Source organism: Pinus tabuliformis, chromosome 7 (assembly GCF_031772625.1).
Source record: "Pinus tabuliformis cultivar Carrire ecotype Pingquan chromosome 7, CPIR1, whole genome shotgun sequence".
Lineage (NCBI taxonomy): Eukaryota > Viridiplantae > Streptophyta > Pinopsida > Pinales > Pinaceae > Pinus > Pinus tabuliformis.
Window position 1 is genome coordinate 59,032,165 of NC_142293.1, and position 19,674 is coordinate 59,051,838.

General features: G+C 38.5%; 1 protein-coding gene across 1 annotated transcript in view; it reads right to left on the reverse strand.

Moving 5' to 3' along the window:
- LOC149245181 (exocyst complex component EXO84C-like) overlaps positions 1 to 19,674 on the reverse strand; it is a 106,545-nt gene that overhangs the window by 51,106 nt on the left and 35,765 nt on the right. The window contains exon 3 of the mRNA XM_089457697.1: positions 14,556 to 15,639. Coding sequence (XP_089313823.1) covers positions 14,556 to 15,639 — 1,084 coding nt within the window. The remainder of the gene's footprint in view (positions 1 to 14,555; positions 15,640 to 19,674) is intronic.

Genomic DNA, 19,674 nt, shown 5'->3' on the forward strand with positions numbered 1-19,674 from the left:
AACAATCAAATCTCCCTCCTTTGCATAATTAGAACCATGTTGGAGGACTTCTCTTCTAAATCTTATTTCCACATCCTTAGAGGGCAAAATAAGGAGGTATGCACACAAGCTAATATGGATTTGCCAACTAGAAGTAGGGCAATGGGAGATATTAAGCTCTATAGGATAGTGAGTTATTCCATGAAGACCATAAGCATGCACACTAGACCCTCCCTAAAGGGTCACTTGGAAACAAGAATAAGGTTCAAATTGACATAAACATTGTTGCTCCTCCTCTAACTCTATCAAATTCCTACATCTCTCTCCTAATCAATATCAATTTCAGTCGATGGCATCAAAACTGCGTAACGCAACGCAAGATGAATGAATGTCAATAGCCTGACATATCACTAGCTAATGTAATGCAAGTGGTAAGGACAAATCTAGGCCAGAATTTGATCCCCTCCCATGCCTTGGCCTCTATTATGAAAGTGTCTAGACAAATTGAAAATAAAAACGAGGAATGACAGACATCCTAAAGCATGGGATTTGACCTGCATGGATGAAGCATTCATGGTCGGAAAGAATGGGTGGTATGGATCTCCGTCAGATCGAAATTTCAAGAATCTAGAAAAACTGAGATCAATCAATCACAATGGAGAGAAGTCATCATAGTTGCACTGGAGTTTGAGTGTTTCCCTTAGCCTAAATTCTTTCAGTCTCTAAGTTGGTTTGTTTGAGCTAGGAGGGCCAACCTCGACCCCTCTCAGTTTGATGGTTCAGTGTCTACCTTCTTCAACAACCAGGAATGGAGTGAGCAGGTTCTCAAATTGGCGATTGGGTTGTCCTCATTTGTAGCAGTAGAAGTGGTCAACAGCTTAGAAAACCAATTTGGCGTGCCTATAATTCCCTCTCTCTCTTGGATTGAAAAAGGCCTGCACAAGACGGGCTCTTTAATCTCGTCAGCATACAATTTATTTCAGTTTTCTTCTTACAGAGACAACGACACATCAAGGGACTTCTTTGGCCAAGCTGCCTGCCTCTTCAAGCGTGACATACTCGCATCCCTGCAACAAGTCTTTCAGTCCTCCTCTGTGCATATTCTCTCTGCTCCAATTCTTCCACCAGAGATTACTGCATCATGGGACCAGTCTTCAGCTCTTTTGGAAGAGATGGTGAATCGAGAAGCACCTCCCTCAGCCTCTGGGGGTCCATATCAATGCCCGCTTTGCCCTCATCCCCCAATTAATGGTGACGCAGAGATCAATGAAATCAAGCACAGGTGAGCCAGCAATCTGAGCACATCCTCTTCCTCCACAAAGAATTCCAGAAGCAGAAAGCACAGTTAACTCAGTTAGAAGAAGAAATGGATTGGTTCCATTGCCAATTCACAGATTTACAAGCCCAGAGAAATGTGGAGAAGGAACGAAGCACAGCCAGCAATGCGCCAGATGGGCCCTCCAACAAAAATGTCCACCGACCTGCCAAGTTAATCCATATCTATGCAATGCAAATGTGTCCTGGTCTGTGGCCAATTTTGTAGAATTTATAGTTGCAGCAATTTTTGTTTCATGTATGAACAAGGTAGGCATGTAGAAGAAATTTTTGAATCTCCATCAAAGATGTACTCAAAACAGATAGCATCTCTGTACCGCATGTAAACATTTCCTGGTTTTCTTGCTGTGTTCCGGGTGCAGACCTAATGAAAAGCCTACTTATCCTTGTTTTAAAAAAAACAAGGGCTTATGGTTTCAGATGGCAGCATTGGTGTTTTTCATGATCAATACACTCTAAATAATTAAATTGATGCCATACTTATTGCAAGGAATTGCTCTTTAAGTGAGAGACCTAAGGTTTCAACCTTACATTTCTTGCTTGTGATGGATTTGGCAACCATGTGGCATAATAACATCCTACACTAACACCCAAGTGCATGCTAAGCAAAACAAATTTGATAATTCACCTCTCTCTCTCGTGTGAGAAGGGTTCATAAGTTACATAAATGGTCAATGTATTATCTTAATATATCACTTTCTAGCAACGTTTGAGAATAATTATGATCTTTGTGCCCTCCTTAAGCAAATCGATGCATTAATTGGGTGAATGAACTAGCCTTTAAGGCAAAGGCCTCACTGCTTGTAAGACTGCTGTTGAGGTTTTTATATTTGTTTACTGCATATGTATGGCCTTTTCCTAATCTGAAATAGCAAACATCGTTAACTCACACACTAAGGCAGACGTTTAAGCATTCAAAGAGTTGAAGCTTCATTGCTGGTGCGAATTTCTAAGTATACACTCTGCTTTTAACCATTGGGACTCTTCACTGTTTTCCATATTGGCATACTCTGACATATGCTTTGGACAGCTAACTTTTCATGTTTGTAAGGTATCCAAGTAAACACTGAGTACATGGTTATTGTTCCTTAATTGTTGTCAATCTTTCATGACTTTCTAAGCACTGTGGATATATGGGATTGCTCACTGTTCACTTGTTATAATATCAAACTTTGGAATGTTTTATATACACCATTTGGATCACTGTCTTGTTGGTTAAAAACTCTTTAATTCACGTGCTCTAAATAATGACAGTTGGATGGTACTTTGAATGCTATAAGTAGGTGTCATCCACTACATAAGTTTGCTGCCCTCTCTGTCATTAATAACAGTGGGAGACTTGGTAACTTCACAGCTTGTCAATGCACTTTTATCAAATGCATGTCATAATTCTTTTGCTGTCCCTAAAAAGAGTTATTTTTATTGGCATATAATCCTATGTTGCAGGAAAAGCTGGTCCTAAGGGCGTTTCTGGGCTGAAACGAAACGGAAACGCGGAAACGCATTTGGTACGGTCTTGAAACGTGTTTCAAGCCGTACTGCCACGTTTCATGTGGGGAAACATGGCAACGTGTGGCCTGAAACGTGTTTCCAGGTCGTACAGCCACGTTTCAGCGATAAAGTGACTTTTTTCAGTTTTTTTTAGATTTTTCGTTTTTATTTTTTTATTTTCGCTCCCTGCCAATTCAGGAGTGATAGAGGGAGCTATTGAAGATTGGAAACAATTTTTTTTGAGTGGGGCAGCCTAATGTTCAAGCCTATGGCCTTAGTGTTGATATGCAATTCATCATTTTACTTAAATTTTTAACATTACCATGAAATGACTCGGGATGTTTGAGAGTGGTTTCGCTCTCATTGGATTTCATATGGAGAAAGTAGAATTTTAGATCTCACTCAAAATCCAGCAGACTTTATTATTTTTCAAGATTTCAGGATTGGGGGGATTGCAATGTTTCCATTGGATTTTGTCATATACTAGGGTATGTAACTTTTATTTAATCAAGAGAACCAAGTCCTCTATGCAAGGGAGACTCCCAATAATCAAGAGCACCTAGGGTACTAGGGTATGGAACTTGTATTTAATCAAGAGCACTAAGGTCGTTCGACTATGCAAGAGGAGACTCCCAATCAAGCACGAGACAAGAAATTAGAAATTTCTTGTGGCTGATTTTGGATATTTCTATTTTCATTATGTGATCATTCATGAGTAAATGTGATGTAAATTTAGAGACTTATAGTTTATGCATTGACATTGGACAATTTAATCATAATTTAATAAATTAGAATGTATCATGTATGCTTTATGATTGCACGTATTTCTTATATATATTGTGTTTCCCCGTTTCGAAAATTTAGGGGGGTCACGTTTCGTAACCTTACCCGTTTCGGAAACTCGTACTTGTTTCCCCATATTGTGCCACTTAGATATAATCTCTTAACTAGGGGCATCTCGATGATAATAACAAAGACCCTTAAATCTTAAATGCTTGTGGATAGGATGAATGAATGACATAACAGTTTACTCTATTGGTCAGATTTTGTGATCCAATTTGAAGTGTTTTGTGCAATTGAATGCATACTTCACTCTTTGCTAGCATCTCATGTTCCATGATCAATTGAACAAACTTCATGTTTCAATTTCCAAGCACAATTTCATAGTATGAATAAGTACACGTATGACATAACTCATTTAAAGCTTGTTCATAATTTGTGGTTTGATCTACCATTCACAATTTTAAACTTGTCCTGCACCTAAAAGTGAGTAGTGACAAATCGCTAAGTTTCCAACAAGTAAAGTTAGAGATTTCCCTTGCATTTTTTGAAGCTGCCATCTGCTTCTTTCCCTTCTTGTCACCTTTCTTCCTTTGCGGGCAATTGTTGACATAGTGGCCAAATTTGTGACAGCCATAGCACTTGACCTTTGATAGGTCCTTCTTCTTTTCCCCCTTGGAGTTGGACCCTTTGTTCGATCCCTTCTTTGCTTTGATCTTCCCTACAAGAGCCACATTTTACTGTTCTCCCTCACCCTTCTTGCTACTATTGGTCGTGTTGCTAACAAGACTCCTCCTAAACTCTTCCTGGGTAAAATTTATCCATAGTCTTTCCCAAGATGGAAGATCTTGCCTTCCTGTAATAACATGTACGAAGACATCCCACTGCTTACAAATCCACTAAGGGATGTCCTGACTCCTGACAAGCTCATCATCCTCAATCTTCTCACCAACACCTGCCACTTCCTTGACACATTTCACTCGGTAAGGTAAGACACAACGTTTTCACCCTTGCTTTGTTTCGTGCTTCAAAGTTTCTCCCTCAGGATCAATTTCATGTTTACATTGGAATATTGATAAAGTTTACAAACTACATCCCACATCTTCTTCCTTGTATCTTCTTCTGTTATATGAGGCACGATGTGATCCTTGACCTCATCCAGAATAATGCACCTAGTTTTGGCATCTTCCTTCTTGTAGGTGAGGAGTTGTGTTGCATCTATCAGTATGGCTACAACATTGGTCGCATACTCCTTTAGACCATTCCCCAAGATCAATAGGATTATGAATTCCCATATGCCAAAGTTAGATGCTCCCTCTAATTTGTCCTGGTCACGTAAACCAACTGAAGCCATTTGTTTGAAACCCTTGGAATAAAATAAGTAAGCCCCAAGTAAATATAGAACAAATCATTTTAGGTTTTACAAATCATTTTGGGTTTTACAAACCCTCGATTTCCTCTCTTGCACCGAACGTTGTGCTTCTCAAATAAACCTTTTGTGCTTCAAATCCACTCTGATACCATGTAAAAATTTTCATATTTGAAACTGATCTAGACTTATTGCAATTATCTGGTTATTATCCTCCTATCTTTTAAAGATTGTTTGTCTCGGCAAAAAATATTTACTGCAAATACTGAATAAAAACACTACTGCAATATTCACCAATTAAAAATTCACAGGAATTGAGAAAACCCCACACATAAAAATGGACACCGATGTTTCTGGACAAATGTCCTTGGAAAAACCCCAATGTTGGGAAAACCGATTCTGCAGATTAGGGTTTTATTATTTCTTCAATGAATCTATAATTGAAAGATATGACAGTTGCTTGCCATAGAATGGAAAAACTCCGGCCAAAATCGATCTTCACTTTTGCAAGTTAATTCGGCCCTCTGGAAGCAACTCGGCCCTCTGGAAGCAATTCGGCCCTCCTGTACGGAACAAACTTGGCCTACACGTGCAACCTAGAGAAATTCAGCCTTCACTAGCAACTCACACTCCTGGAGAAACAACTCGACCTCCTCTGGCCATTCGGCTTTCCCCCTGCAAATCTGTAGGAATTTACAGGGTAAGTTCCTCAGACAGAACACCAAAGGACACCGCTCACAAACAGATCACAGATCAATACACCAGTATTTTGACGTGGTTAAAACCCTCAAAGAGGGAAACAGTCCACGACCTGAGCCAACGCGGCCACTTCAGGCAATTTATTAATAAAAGAATGAAAATTTACATATGCTTCTCTCATAGACGGATTACCCTACAAATGACCCTCCATGCTCTTTAAATAGAGATCATGGACCAATCGGGTGTTAAGCCACAGATCAAGTGTCGGTAATACCGAGGAGAGAATGAACCGTCGGATCACTACATATCGTGTCGTCGGATTGTAAGTTACAAAATGTACATAGTAAAGAAACACACTTTACCTAACTCTATACTAGACCAAGTTGTATTTAACTATTTCCTATGAGTCGGAATATCCTAACATCCCCCCTTAAGAACAACTTGGGATAGGATTGAAGGATTTACAAATATGACACAATAGGAGAAGGAAGGAGGCACTAGAGCCTATCCCCCCTTAGTGACAACTTCCTGAACTCCAACCATAAATCGAAGTTTAGTGAACTTCGCCTCGGTGAGAGCCTTTGTAAAGATGCCTGCAACTTGATCATCTGTTGAACAATATTGCACTTCAAGAACATGGTCATGAATGAGCTTTCTGATGAAGTGCATGTGCAGTTCAATGTGTTTGTTGCGCTGATGTCGGATGGGATCTTTGCATAGTTGAATGGCACTTTGATTATCACACCAAAGTGTAGTCGGATGCTGCTGCTGAAAGCCAAACTCTGACAGGATCTGACGAAGCCACAAGGCTTCCTTACTAGCTTCTACAGCACCACGATACTCTACTTCTGTGAAGAAAGAGAAATGGCACCTTGTTTCTTGCAAGCCCATGTAATAGGTCTTGAACAAAGAGTGAACACATAACCTGCAATAGACTTCCGATCATCAGGGTCACCAGCCCAATCGGAATTAGTGAAACCAACCAATAGAGGAGCTGCTTCAGCACTGTAATGAATCCCAAACTGAACTGTACCTCGAACATAACGAAGTATTCTTTTAGCTGCTTTCCAATGACTTTCATGTGGGTTTTACATAAACCGAGCAACAAGGCCAACGGCAAACGAAAGGTCAGGACGAGTATGGGTTAGATACAAAAGTTTTCCTACAAGTTGACGGTATAAGGTAGCATCAACTTCAGGAGAAGTACAAGTGACTGAAAGTTTGACTCCAGACTGAAAGGGAGAAGGGGCTGGCTTACAGTCTTCCATGTGAAAATGGCGTAGAATATCACAGGCATACTTGGACTGAGAAAGGGAAATACCTTCCTTGGATTGCAAGACTTGAAGACCGAGAAAACAATGTAAGTGTCCTAAGTCTGTCATTTCAAACTTCCTTTTAAGGCTAGACTTCACATGGTTTATAAGGTTGGGATCACTACCAGTCAAGATAAGATCATCAACATAAAGAACAAGAATGATAAAAGACTTGCCCACTTTCTTGGTGTAGACAGTATTGTCAGAATGACACCTAGAGAAGCCAGATTCTAAAAGAAAGTTATCCATTTTGGCATACCAAGCTCGAGGAGCTTGCTTGAGACCATAAAGGGATTTCTTAAGCCGACATACAAGGCTGGAGTCTGTTTGTATAAAGCCAATAGGTTGTTCCATATAGATTTCTTCATGCAAGTCCCCATGCAAGAAGGCGGATTTAACATCCATCTGATGGACTTCGCATTTGAAAGAATCAGCAAGGGAAAGAACAAGGCGGATAGAGTTCATTTTGGCAACAGGGGAGAAGGTTTCAGTGTAGTCAACGCCTTCAACTTGTGAAAAACCCTTAGAAATAAGACGAGCTTTATGTTTATCAACTTTCCCATCTGGTCCATACTTGGTTCTGTAAACCCATTTGCATCTAACAAGTTTTCGTCCCTTTGGTAGAGGAACAAGATCCCATGTATCATTTGCCAATAATGAATGATATTCTTCATTCATAGCTGCTTCCCAATCTGGATGGCCTCAGGATCATAATTCACTGAAGCTTGAGCCAGTAAAGAAGAGGCTCTATCGAACTGAGAACGTGTACGTCGCTGATCTTTAGGATCACCGGCAAGATCACCTGCTGCATCCCGAGTAGCACGGACCCATTTTGGAAGCTGAGGAGCTGAAGGAGGATCCTGAGAAGGTGGGGGAGGATTTTCATCCTCACTTTCATCATCTGAAGAAAAAATATTTTCAAAAGTAGAAGAGATAGGGAGAGGTGGCACATCCGCCGAACTAGGCTCGCAAGCCGATATATTTTCAGCAAACTTTACATCTCTTCTAATGATAACATTTTTGGACTTAAGTGGAATAAGTCTATATCCTTTGACATCTTCAGAATATCCAATAAAAATACATTTTTCACTCTTAGGTTCTAAAGCTTTATGTTTCTCATCTGGAATATGGGCCCATGCTTCACTTCCAAAAACACGAAAGTGACTTACATCTAGTTTGATTGAGCTCCATGCTTCTTCTGGAGTGATATTCTTTAAAACCTTAGTAGGAGTGTGATTTATTATGTAATTTGCACAGTTAATTGCTTCTGCCCAATAATTAAGACTAAGTCCTTTAGATTGAAGCATACAATTAGCCATTTCCTTTAAGGTGCGATTCTTCCTTTCAGCTACACCATTTTGTTGTGGAGTATATGGAACAGTATGTTGCATTTGAATTCCATTCTCAATGCAAAAGTTGATGAATGTGTTTTTAACATATTCTCCGCCATTATCAGATCTTAGCTTAAAAATTTGATGTCCAGATTGTTTTTCAACAAAGGCCTTAAAGGCCAAGAACATGTTAAATACTTCACTCTTGAGTTTTAAGAAGTATACCCAAGTGCGTCTGGAGAAATCATCAATGAAAGTTAAGAAATACTTGTAGCCAGAGAATGAAGCAACTGGAAGTGGACCACATAAATCACTATGCACGAGCTGTAAAGGGCTGAGGCGTGCCAAGAGGCACGTTTTTCAAAACTGTCCCGATGATGTTTTCCGAGAACACATCCGGAACAAACACCATTCTGCAAGATACCATTGGAAGACCTGTCACCATATTTTCTTTACATAGATTCTGAAGAGAGCGATAGTTTAAGTGACCAAATCGCTCATGCCAAATTTTGCTCACTTCGTCATTATGAGCAACAAATACTGAGGGAAGATTTGATGACCCAAAGTTGTGAAACTTATACAACCTTGTAGAATCATCAGCAATGCCAGTAGCTAAAATCTGTCTAAGATCTCTTAGGTCCTTAATTACAACATCGTGAGGTGAAAATTCAACGATTTTACCTTCACCTGAATGAGTTATCTGATATACAGATAGAAGGTTGCAGGATAAGGTTGGAACACATAATACATCATTAAACTGACCATTGTCTAGATAACAGTTCCAGTCCCTACAACACTAAGAGATCTATCATCACCAACATATATATTTTTGGTGATAAATCATTTAAAGAAGAAAACATGGCTTTGTTTTTGGCCATGTGATAAGAAGCTCCAGAATCAATGAGCCACTCATGAGAATGAGAAGAAGAAGATACATTTAGTGCATAGCCAGACTGAGATGCTTGACAACCACATGCAGAAAGTGCCATTCCTGAAGATGAAGTTGAAATTGAAGAGTGCTCCAAATGGATGTTATGCTTCTTCATTGTTGCTTCCAAGGCTTCCATCTTCTTAAAGCATTTGGATTCTAAGTGGCCATCTCGATTACAAAAGTTGCAATGTCTATCAGTCTTCTTCCCTTTGTTTTTATTTGTCTTATCATTTTGTTGAAATGATTTTTCATTTTGAGGCTGAAATTGCTTAGGACCCTTGTTTGGTTTATGACCATTCTTTTTAGGATACAACTTCTTAGGATTCTTTGGATTTGGTTGTTGTTGGGCGGCTAACGCTTTCTTAGAAGAGTTTCCAAGATGAAGAAGACCAAGGTGTAAGAGTTTTTCTTGTTCTCTTATTAAAGAATCACAAAAGGAATCAAAGGAAGGGGACTTGTAGGTTTGTCCTTGAGAAATGAAGGCTTTTCTTGTAGAATGGAAGGTGGAAACAAACACAGAATAGGTTGGTCCCAACTTAGTAAGAATGGAGTAGATAAGGCTACTATCTTCTTTCTTAACCTTAACACCTTCCAAGAGAAGTCTAAGGGTCTTGAACTTGGACAAAAAATCTTCAATGCAAGAAAAATTATTGGGGTCCAATGTAAGCAATTCATTTTCAAGTTGATGGGCTTTAAGTTCATTTTTAATTCCAAAGACTTTAGTAATCTGTTTCATTGCTTCATGAGGAGTATCAAGTTCTGCAATATGGAATCTAAGATCTGGAGAAATAGACATCCCTATCAACCCACGTGCTTGGTCTTGCCTATTTTCCCATTTAGCTGCCTTGTCTTCATTTTTCGGTTTGGTCTCTTGGCCTGTGGCTATTCTGTAAAGACCTTTACTTCTAAGTAAATCCACAATGTAGGACCACCATTGGAAGTAGTTGGTGCTATCAAGAATAACTTGGCATGGACTTTCCATTTTAAAAAAAAACTGAAGCTATAGATGTTGAAACTAAGTGTTTCAATGGAAAGATCTCGAAAAATTAGGCTGTTTCAAAAAAAACGGTTCTGAAAACGGCTTCCGGATGAAGAAGATATGGCTTTTTGAAGAAAATTTGATGAAATCGCCGATGAAGTGCGGGAATGTGCGGAAACGAAAAATCCGCCCCCACAAAATGGAGACTTGAACCCAAGACCTCTACTCTCATAAATTAGCTTTGCACCAAGTGAGCTATACAAAAAGTTTGAGAGAGAGAGGGGGGGTTGATGCTTTGGGTTGCGTGCTTGCTTTGAGAAAGCTCTTTTTCCCTACAAAACAAAAAACACAAAACCCAACACGGACATATAAAAAAAAAATGAACCTTACGGCTCGAAGTTAGCTTTAGCCGAAAACTAAAAATTTTCAAAAATGAACCTTGCGGCTCGAAGTTAGCTTTAGCCGGAAACTAAATATTTTCCTCAATGTTTCTGATTTTCCGAGATCACACTAAGGCGCAGCGGAAAAGAGCATACGCATGAGAAAAATCCTTCCTTTTTGTTTCTGATTTGCCCAGATCGCACAGAGTCGCAGGGCAAAGAGCATACGCAGAAATGAAAGGTATAGATCCAGTAATAAAAAAAGCTAAATAAACCGAAAACCGAAATAAACAGAGAGAAAATAACTGTAAACTGCAAATAAACATTGTATACCTCCAGATCTTAAAAATGACGCAGCTAGGGCTATCGGAAACCTTTTCGCGTGAAACGAAAGGGGTTCCTCACTGGAACAGATGCTCCCAACACAACAGAGCAGTCCTCTCGGCCCGAAAGCAGTCAGAAACAGTAGATCTAGGAAACGGTAGTCGGATGCAGTTCTACCGGCTTCAGATTTGGATCACCAACGGACGCGGCCCTCAAATAGCTCTGATACCATGTAGGAATTTACAGGGTAAGTTCCTCAGACAGAACACCAAAGGACACCGCTCACAAACAGATCACAGATCAATACACCAGTATTTTGACGTGGTTAAAACCCTCAAAGAGGGAAACAGTCCACGGCCTGAGCCAACGCGGCCACTTCAGGCAATTTATTAATAAAAGAATGAAAATTTACATATGCTTCTCTCATAGACGGATTACCCTACAAATGACCCTCCATGCTCTTTAAATAGAGATCATGGACCAATCGGGTGTTAAGCCACGGATCAAGTGTCGGTAATACCGAGGAGAGAATGAACCGTCGAATCACTACATATCGTGACCGTGGGATTGTAAGTTACAAAATGTACATAGTAAAGAAACACACTTTACCTAACTCTATACTTGACCAAGTTGTACTTAACTATTTCCTATGTGTCGGAATATCCTAACAAAATCGACCTCTCTCAGGCAATTCGCACCACTGGAGAAAACTCGACCCTCTGCAAAATAGTTGAGCCTTGCAAAACCTCCCTCCAAAACTCAGAAGCTGGAAGTATCTCAGATGAAGAATATGCTCTAGAAAATTTATTCTCGCTCAATCATTGTTGAAACCCTCATTGGTGTCAAACCCCACGCTATCACTGCACCTCAACTCAAATTGTCTCCAAGATGCCCATCGATTTCCTCTTATAATCTCTCGTTGAGAATTCAACGGCCAAGATCTAATCTCAATTGATGGCTAAGATCATCTTGACCCTATCAAGTATACTTTCTAGAAGTCACTAGAGAGAAATAGACTTGTCTCAATTAATATCGGTTAAGTAACTTGTTTTACTAAGACTTAGGAAAATATTTAACAACTGGTTAATAATCTAATTAAGACATTTTTCCTTGGAAAAATTTCTTGGGCTTGGAGATATTTTATCCTCTTGTGCTCCTAGCCTCAATGACACCTCCTGAGACTAGAACACCTGTCCAAGCTACAAAATCTAACAAAGTCAACCCCACAACGAATCCCTAGTTTAATAGCTTCTTGGCCCATGCACAACAATCTTAAAAGACATGGATATAAGCAGATTTAGGGGAACAATTTTCTGGTTTGGATGTGAGATCTAGAAAGCTAGCAAAGTGAGCATAAGAATCGAGGATGGCCATGGTGTCATTTGTATATGATCTATAAATTGCCATGGATATTCCACTAGAATAGTTTGTCACAACAGATCTTATAATATTCTGAAATCTTAGACTATGCAAACTATTTTTTCTTAGATCCCAAGTCAATTAATTACTAGCTTTTCTTGAATTTAAGAAATAAATGATATAAGAAATGGAAAGAATAGGCACATGGACACACCATCCACATAAATGTACACAAGATTTATCCTAAGAAACCCAATACAGGAGAAAACCCAAATAGAAGGTGAGGCCTATCCTCTTCTCTCTTTGCTTCAACTATAAAAATGTACATACAAAGGAATGGGAACTCACCATGGAGTTACCTTTTGACATTATAGCCTAAACATCTACTACATAATCCTCCCCCTCCTCTAATTATGCTTCCAAAATACTACGCCTAGATGTTTTTGCTTAGCTATGGAACAAGTACAATGCTAAAGAATAGAACCGTTTCTCCTCCTTGTGGCCAGATATTTAACAATACCCAATAGCCACCTAGGGTTAGGGTTTTGACTTCATCAACCCTCAATTAGTGATAAGGTTTTGGTCCTTCAAGAATCTTCTTGGAAGTCTACATGTAGGGGTCCTCCTTGTGGCCAGATATTTAACAATACCCAATAGCCACCTAGGGTTAGGGTTTTGACTTCCTCAACCCTCAATTAGTGATAAGGTTTTGGTCCTTCAAGAATCTTCTTGAAAGTCTACATGTGGCTAGCCCCACATGTGTGAATAATGGGGGCTGACATGGCTTCCACTCGTACCATCGTAGTCAACAAGCCAGGTCAACTTGTTGGAGGTATAACTTTTGCATACAAACTCCAATTGAGGTGACTTTCGCACTATTGAAAAGGTCTCAGTGTGTAGATCATTGTAGAGAGGCTACATGCAGACTCCAAACATTGTAACCCCAAAAAATGATGCTTGCTGCCTCAAAATGACTTTAAAAGGTTCTAGACCCTGGTACTCCAAATTGGAACCTACCACTAAAATGGGCCTTGCAAGCCAATTCCTCCAATTTATCCACCCAAAAAGTACCAAGATATATGACAAATTTTATGATAATCGGATCTGGATTAATTTACCCAAGCCGTGGCAGAGTAGTAGCTAAAGAGTGAATCAGCCATTCTGCACTAAGAAAGCTAGAGCAATTACCGATTGTTGTATGCAATCACATGTATTTTATAGGAATAATAATTCTGGAATTTTTCCCCTAAAGCGTTTTCTCAAGTTAAGAAAAAGGAGAGTGTGTACAGTTCCTTGTGACAGCTATTCTATTACAGCTTATGTGCTAATTCTCAATGGTTAAATATTGAAGCATAGAGTAATACAATATACATCTGCAATGAAATTTAAGCGTGGCAACAAAGTAATGTTAATATCTTGCTGAATTACTGTGAGTTATCTATTCACGACAATTACGATCAGCAAGCTAAATTCATAATGAGATCTTGACAGTACTATCTTTAGAATCTACAAGTATTTGAGCATATATGGATGATTTAGTAGGCCAGTAGGAAAATGTAAAAAACGATTTTCCTGTCTCCTTTTTATCGAAACAATGTTGCTAAGCAACTTTTCACGAGTTGGCATAACTTGTTCAGCTTGTAAAAATGATGGCTTTTCAATCAAATCTGACCATCCAGTTATTGGCCAGGATTATCCTTTCTAGAAAAAAAACAGACGGTATTCAGGTCAGGACCAAAGCAGGTATGGTTTCCCTCCTTGCTTATGTAGGCAGGGGACTCTTCAGGAATTGCTCATTGCCACTATGACATGGTACTTTCTAGTCCCATTTACTGATTTTAGTCATTTGTGGCCATTAATATAATTTCTTTCTATCTTTCTATATGCCCTTTCACTTCAGGATGTAACAATCTCGATGCACATCTATCATGATTTATAATGTAATCTATGAGGCATGTTTTGAAAACAAAGGCCTACAAATATGTGACCTTTAGGATATGAAGACAAAACCAAGAAATAATAAACAAGGAAATTCTCACGCACTCAACTTACAGCTGAACGAGACCAAAGATCAGAGTGGGCTACATAAAATTACAAGTATTAAGGGTGAAACTAAAGGATCTTTAAGTGAAATGTGGAACCAGAAAATTAGAAGCAAAAGACTGGTGCTAACTTGCTCTTTGTAATTAGAAGAATACTCTATTGTACAACCAGTAAGGTTAGTACTCTTTCCATTGCTAAGTCACCATCTAAATTCAGAAGATCACCAGAAAATCACACAGTACCTGTACCACTGAAATAAATTTGAATGCACTATTAGTCAGCTTAATTTGACCAACAAAGCCAGCAGCATTTTGTATCTGTGATGTGTGGTTCATAAGGATATCATTAACTGGTGAAGTGAGGACCCAATCATCACTTTCTGTAACAGCACAGATATCTTCCTCAACCTGCTTTAAGTTTGCCTCTAAAGCCCATTCCCAATACGGCTCAATGCGCTCTAAGAGATATGGAGATAATATCAAGCATTCCTTCTCCAACAATGAGCAAAGCGAGAAAGAAGCCTGCACACACATCGTGGCAGCACGAAAACCTACTTCTGGATTTGAGGAGGATGTATATTTTTTCACCAGCTTCACAAAACGTTTGATTTCTTTCTGAGCCCAATTTAAACATTCTGCAGAATATTCTGGTGCAGTGACAAAAATTGCTGCAAAATTCTTTGCTGCTTGTGAAATGACTGAAAAAACCAGTTGTGCTAGGTTTGTAGCATAAGTTTCAGGGTAGAATGTAATGGAAGGCAAGAAACTTTGTATATCGCTCTCAAGTCGTGAATGATAAGAATGTAAGAATAATGTGAGTGCCGTAGGACCATCACCAAGTCTGAGCAGACCAGACAATGCTTTCCGCAGCTCAGAGCCATGCACTACAGGCTGTTCAGCAATTTCAGCAAACTGTTTAGCAAGTCTGGCTTTACGCTCACTAACAACAGATTGATATAACAAGAATTCTGATGATGAAGAGTCTCCTTCTTTCTGGTATTTAATGAGAGCTCCATCCTCTGCATCTATAATAGCCAAAGCTTCATCCACTTTACGCTCTGCCAGAAGAACATCTAAAACCTCACAAAGATTATTTGCATGATTTTCTAACTCGCTAAGTGAAGGATCTTCGGTAGAATTTGAATAACTAGCCAAAGAACCAGCTTCAAGGTTTCCAGGTTCAGGATAAACAGCAGTACATGTCTCATTTAATAAAGCCTCAAGATAAACTCCCACTTTTAGCTCTTGGACAAGATCTCCTTGAGTAGAAATATGCCTTTTCAATTGTATCACCTCGTGCTCCAATTTTAAAATTTCTTCAGATATTCTGCATGGACAGAAGCTTCAGAGCTTTAGATTTATAATTACACCAATCCTTCGATCTTTGCAATTTTTTATAATTGTAAACGTTGAACCTCTATGATAGGTTATGGTATAAATGATTTTAGACTAAATAACAATAAAAGTTGATACATATTCTAAGTGCTTGATTGTATTCTGAATCTAAGTTAAGGTTCAAACTTTAGAACTACGATCGTTACACCGGAATTCAATTATTTGAAACATGATGTGCAAAGAAATAAACATGTAAGATAAGTTACGAAGTAGAACATATGGTCTTTAAGTTTTAAAAGGGAATCACAAAACAGAGTAGTTGATCCAAAAGAAAAAGTCCTAGTAGATGAAATATAAGAGTGCATAATATAAACACACCTGAAAATTGAAAGTATAGGCTGCATAACTTCTTAAAATCTGAAATTCATGCATTTGTGCAAGTAATATTCAAAGCCATTTATCAAAAAAAGAAACTTTAATTTGATATGATTTGCAGGTAATATTCAAAGCCATTTATCAAAGAAAAAACTTTAATTTGATATGATTTGTTTTAAGGTTTTATGTCCAGCAGACTAAACAGAGCAGTCTTAGACATTTTGAGACTTCATCACCAGATGCAAGTTGTGCTAATTCTTCTACAACTACTTTGCAGGAACTAGAATTTGCACCATCTGTTGCATCATCTGATGAGTTGTCTCTCCTGAAACTTGAATTTGCTACCGATGTCCAAGAGCCAACTCTTCCACCTATTCGGCGAGCACCAGAGTCTTCCCAATCCACATTTCAGCTATATTAACACCCTAATCATTGTGATTGAAGGTATTCTCTCTCTCCATTCAGGTATCGAACTTCCTATTGGTATGCTAACAATGCTTACAAATCTTTAGAGACTGATATAAAAGGCAAAATCTTGGATCAGAACCAATTACTAAAGCCTATTGTAGTTGGCTTGACAATTGGTCATGTTGTCATTTGAGCTCTTGTTTGAGCACATCTTATCAACTTGTGTCATCCATTGCATAGTCGTACAGTGCTCACAGCTCTCTTTGATTGATAGACAGTGGTAGAAGTTCCCTACCAACAGTTTCATGATCACAGCAATTTCTTGTTCTTCCTGTTTTGCACATGTACGGGTGGAAGATAATTTTAAATGGGAAGACCATACTGTAGCATGTGTTATGTTGAGCATTTACAGAGTTTTTTGACCCTCTAGCTAAAAAAGTGTGGACAGCTCTCTTGTTGTTCATTTGCATGATTGGAGCACTCTTGTTGATTGTCAATGCTTGTATAAAACTGTATCAGATCCCTTTCAACTTAAGCATGCGGTTTGTTATCTTATATGTCATCTCTGGAAACTGTTCCTTGACAATGCCCTGGGATTTGATTCCTAGCTCTTGACCACTTCTGCCCATGCTCCCTTATGGAAACCTTTGTCTGCATCACCAGTTTCAATGAGGTCCATATGAAGAATTTTTTTGTTTCTGAGCGGCTGCAATTCTAAAGGACTTTCTACTGCGAGCTTGTTTTCACATCACCATGGTAAAGTTGTTATTGCCAGCATTTGTCACTTTTGTATCCCTGCTCAACTAAATATTAAGGTGGGGTTTTGTAATATTTATTTGGCCAAATTCTATTGTACATTTTTCTTGAGTGAAAATTAGGGGGGTTTATAGGGATGTAATTTTTAATTGGTCGGATATCCTTTATGCCAACTTTCCTTAATTTTGTCCCCAAATCAATCTTAAGGTGGGGGGCATTGGACATATGTAGGTCCATCTTGACTTAGTTGAAATTAAGGTGTAAGCAATCTTGACTTGGTCAACATTAAGTGCCAATGATGTAAGATATTAATGTGGTAATTAGGTGGTCTTAGAGGCCCCTTATTGTTGTGGTGGTTAGAAGGTGGCCTAGTGTCCTGAATTAATGCATCAGTTGACCTAGAGTTAATAACTATTTAAAGGGGTCTTGACCCTCATTGCAATCACAAGGTGTTACACATCATAAAACTCAATTTGACACAAGAATAAAGCAATGTTTGAGAGTGAAGTTTTCTAACCAGTGAGCATTCCTCCACAATAATTCCAGTGCCGATCTTTCTGTGATGATTTGCGAAAGCTAAAAGTGTGGAGACTGCTTTCTTGTGCTGTTTCTGTTCTAAATTTTAACATTATATCATCACCAATGATCATATTTGTTATCCTATTCTTATCACCCTAAGTGTGACCATATAAAGTTACAACAAGAGAAGTATAAAGGCCAAGAATACAATACAAAAACATCACAGAGAAATAGAACCGAAGTGTGCCACGCTCTTGAAGACAAACTCACAGGGATTAAATTGCATAATTTGTGAGTTATCAATATTTAGTGACGATGAAGATTTACAAAAATATGATCTAAAAGTTGCTCATTTTTTATAAGCTTCAAAGATAACCTCAGTCAATATGTGTGATTGCTTGACTTCTCTAGCTAACAAGAAATAAGTGGCTCTCCTAGGAATAATTCTTCATATGAAAAACCTACTAATTTACACAAGTTCATAAATAGAATCCTAGCCACAATTCCAAGCAATGAGTTACAACATCCTTTGAAATATGAGCACTTTCCCATTTAGAAACATGTAGCCAATTGTGCTTCACCTTTACATCCTTTAGTGTCTTAAGCTTCCCCAAAACCAGGCAAGTTGGTATTTTTGAGTTACCTCAAACTCAAGATTACCCTCTGAACAAATTTGTTCAAAGTTGATAGTTTTAGATGTTCAGGTAAAGATTGAGACCTTTGCTACCAAGAAATCGCTTATAAACATCCCTATATTATTATTTATATATTTACTGAAGATGTGGTATTAACTTTGATATAGGTGTAGTCAATTGGGGTTATCTCGGGTGTTTGGGAGGAAGGAATGGAATCCTCCTCACCCAAGTTCAATTCCCGCAAGTGACATAATAAATGTTGACAGTATTGAAAGTATATGTATATTCCTCATATGGAATATACGACATTGTACCTGTGAAAAAAAACTCTGATATAGGTGAAGGTTAATTTGTTACAGATGTCTTTCATGTATATCGATGTTCTATTTTATTTTTGAGATTGCACAGATTCAATTCAAACGCATGTATGGGGTATTTTAGGCTGTATTGTAAGTAAGCCATGTATACAAAAACCACGGGCCAACATGAATAACCCATCACCATCTGAAAGACATGGACTATGGATTTCTGTTTGTTTGCATCATGTATATACTGAATCCTGATCAAAGAAATTCTCCATGGTTTCTATTTCTAATCATCTAATACCTCTCCTCGATGAACCCACACACCTTCATAATCCAACCACCCATACAACATTTATCAAGGAAACTTGCCAGTTTGGATTAAATTACTGAGAGAAAGCCCAAATATGTGATCAACAAACCCTCCTAACAAACATCTAGGGCAAAGACCACTGACAAAGATTGGTAATTTTGATAAAAGGACCGTAACAGTCCCAAGATCCTGTGCCCCCCTCATGTCAATTCTAAGAAAGTTCTCCAAAATTTCCATGTCAAATTCATCATGCTCATTGAAAAATCTCAATTGATGACACTGCATGGATCATCCTCTTTGTAAATATCAAGCAATGTATTCTTAAACAAATAAGACACTTGGAAAAAGTGGTGGTAGGATAACACCATTGACAACCCTCCTAACAACTATCTAGGGAAAACACCATTGACAAAGATTGATAATTACTAATTTTGGTTAAAGGACCATAGCAGTTAGATGTGATGTCTCCTGATGTTCAATCTAAAAAAGTTTCCCTCCAATACCCCAATGACAAAAGCACCATGCACATGTCCCACTCTTAATAACTAACATTGTGTGGACCCCATGTTTTAAAAACTCAGACTCGAGCTCAGAATCAGTCGAGTGTCAACTTGGACTTCAACTTAGACTCGGGATGACTCACACTGATGTGATTTCAATGACTAAGTTTACTAAAAAATACATAAAATAATTTAGAATTTAATAAAAAAAATATTTTG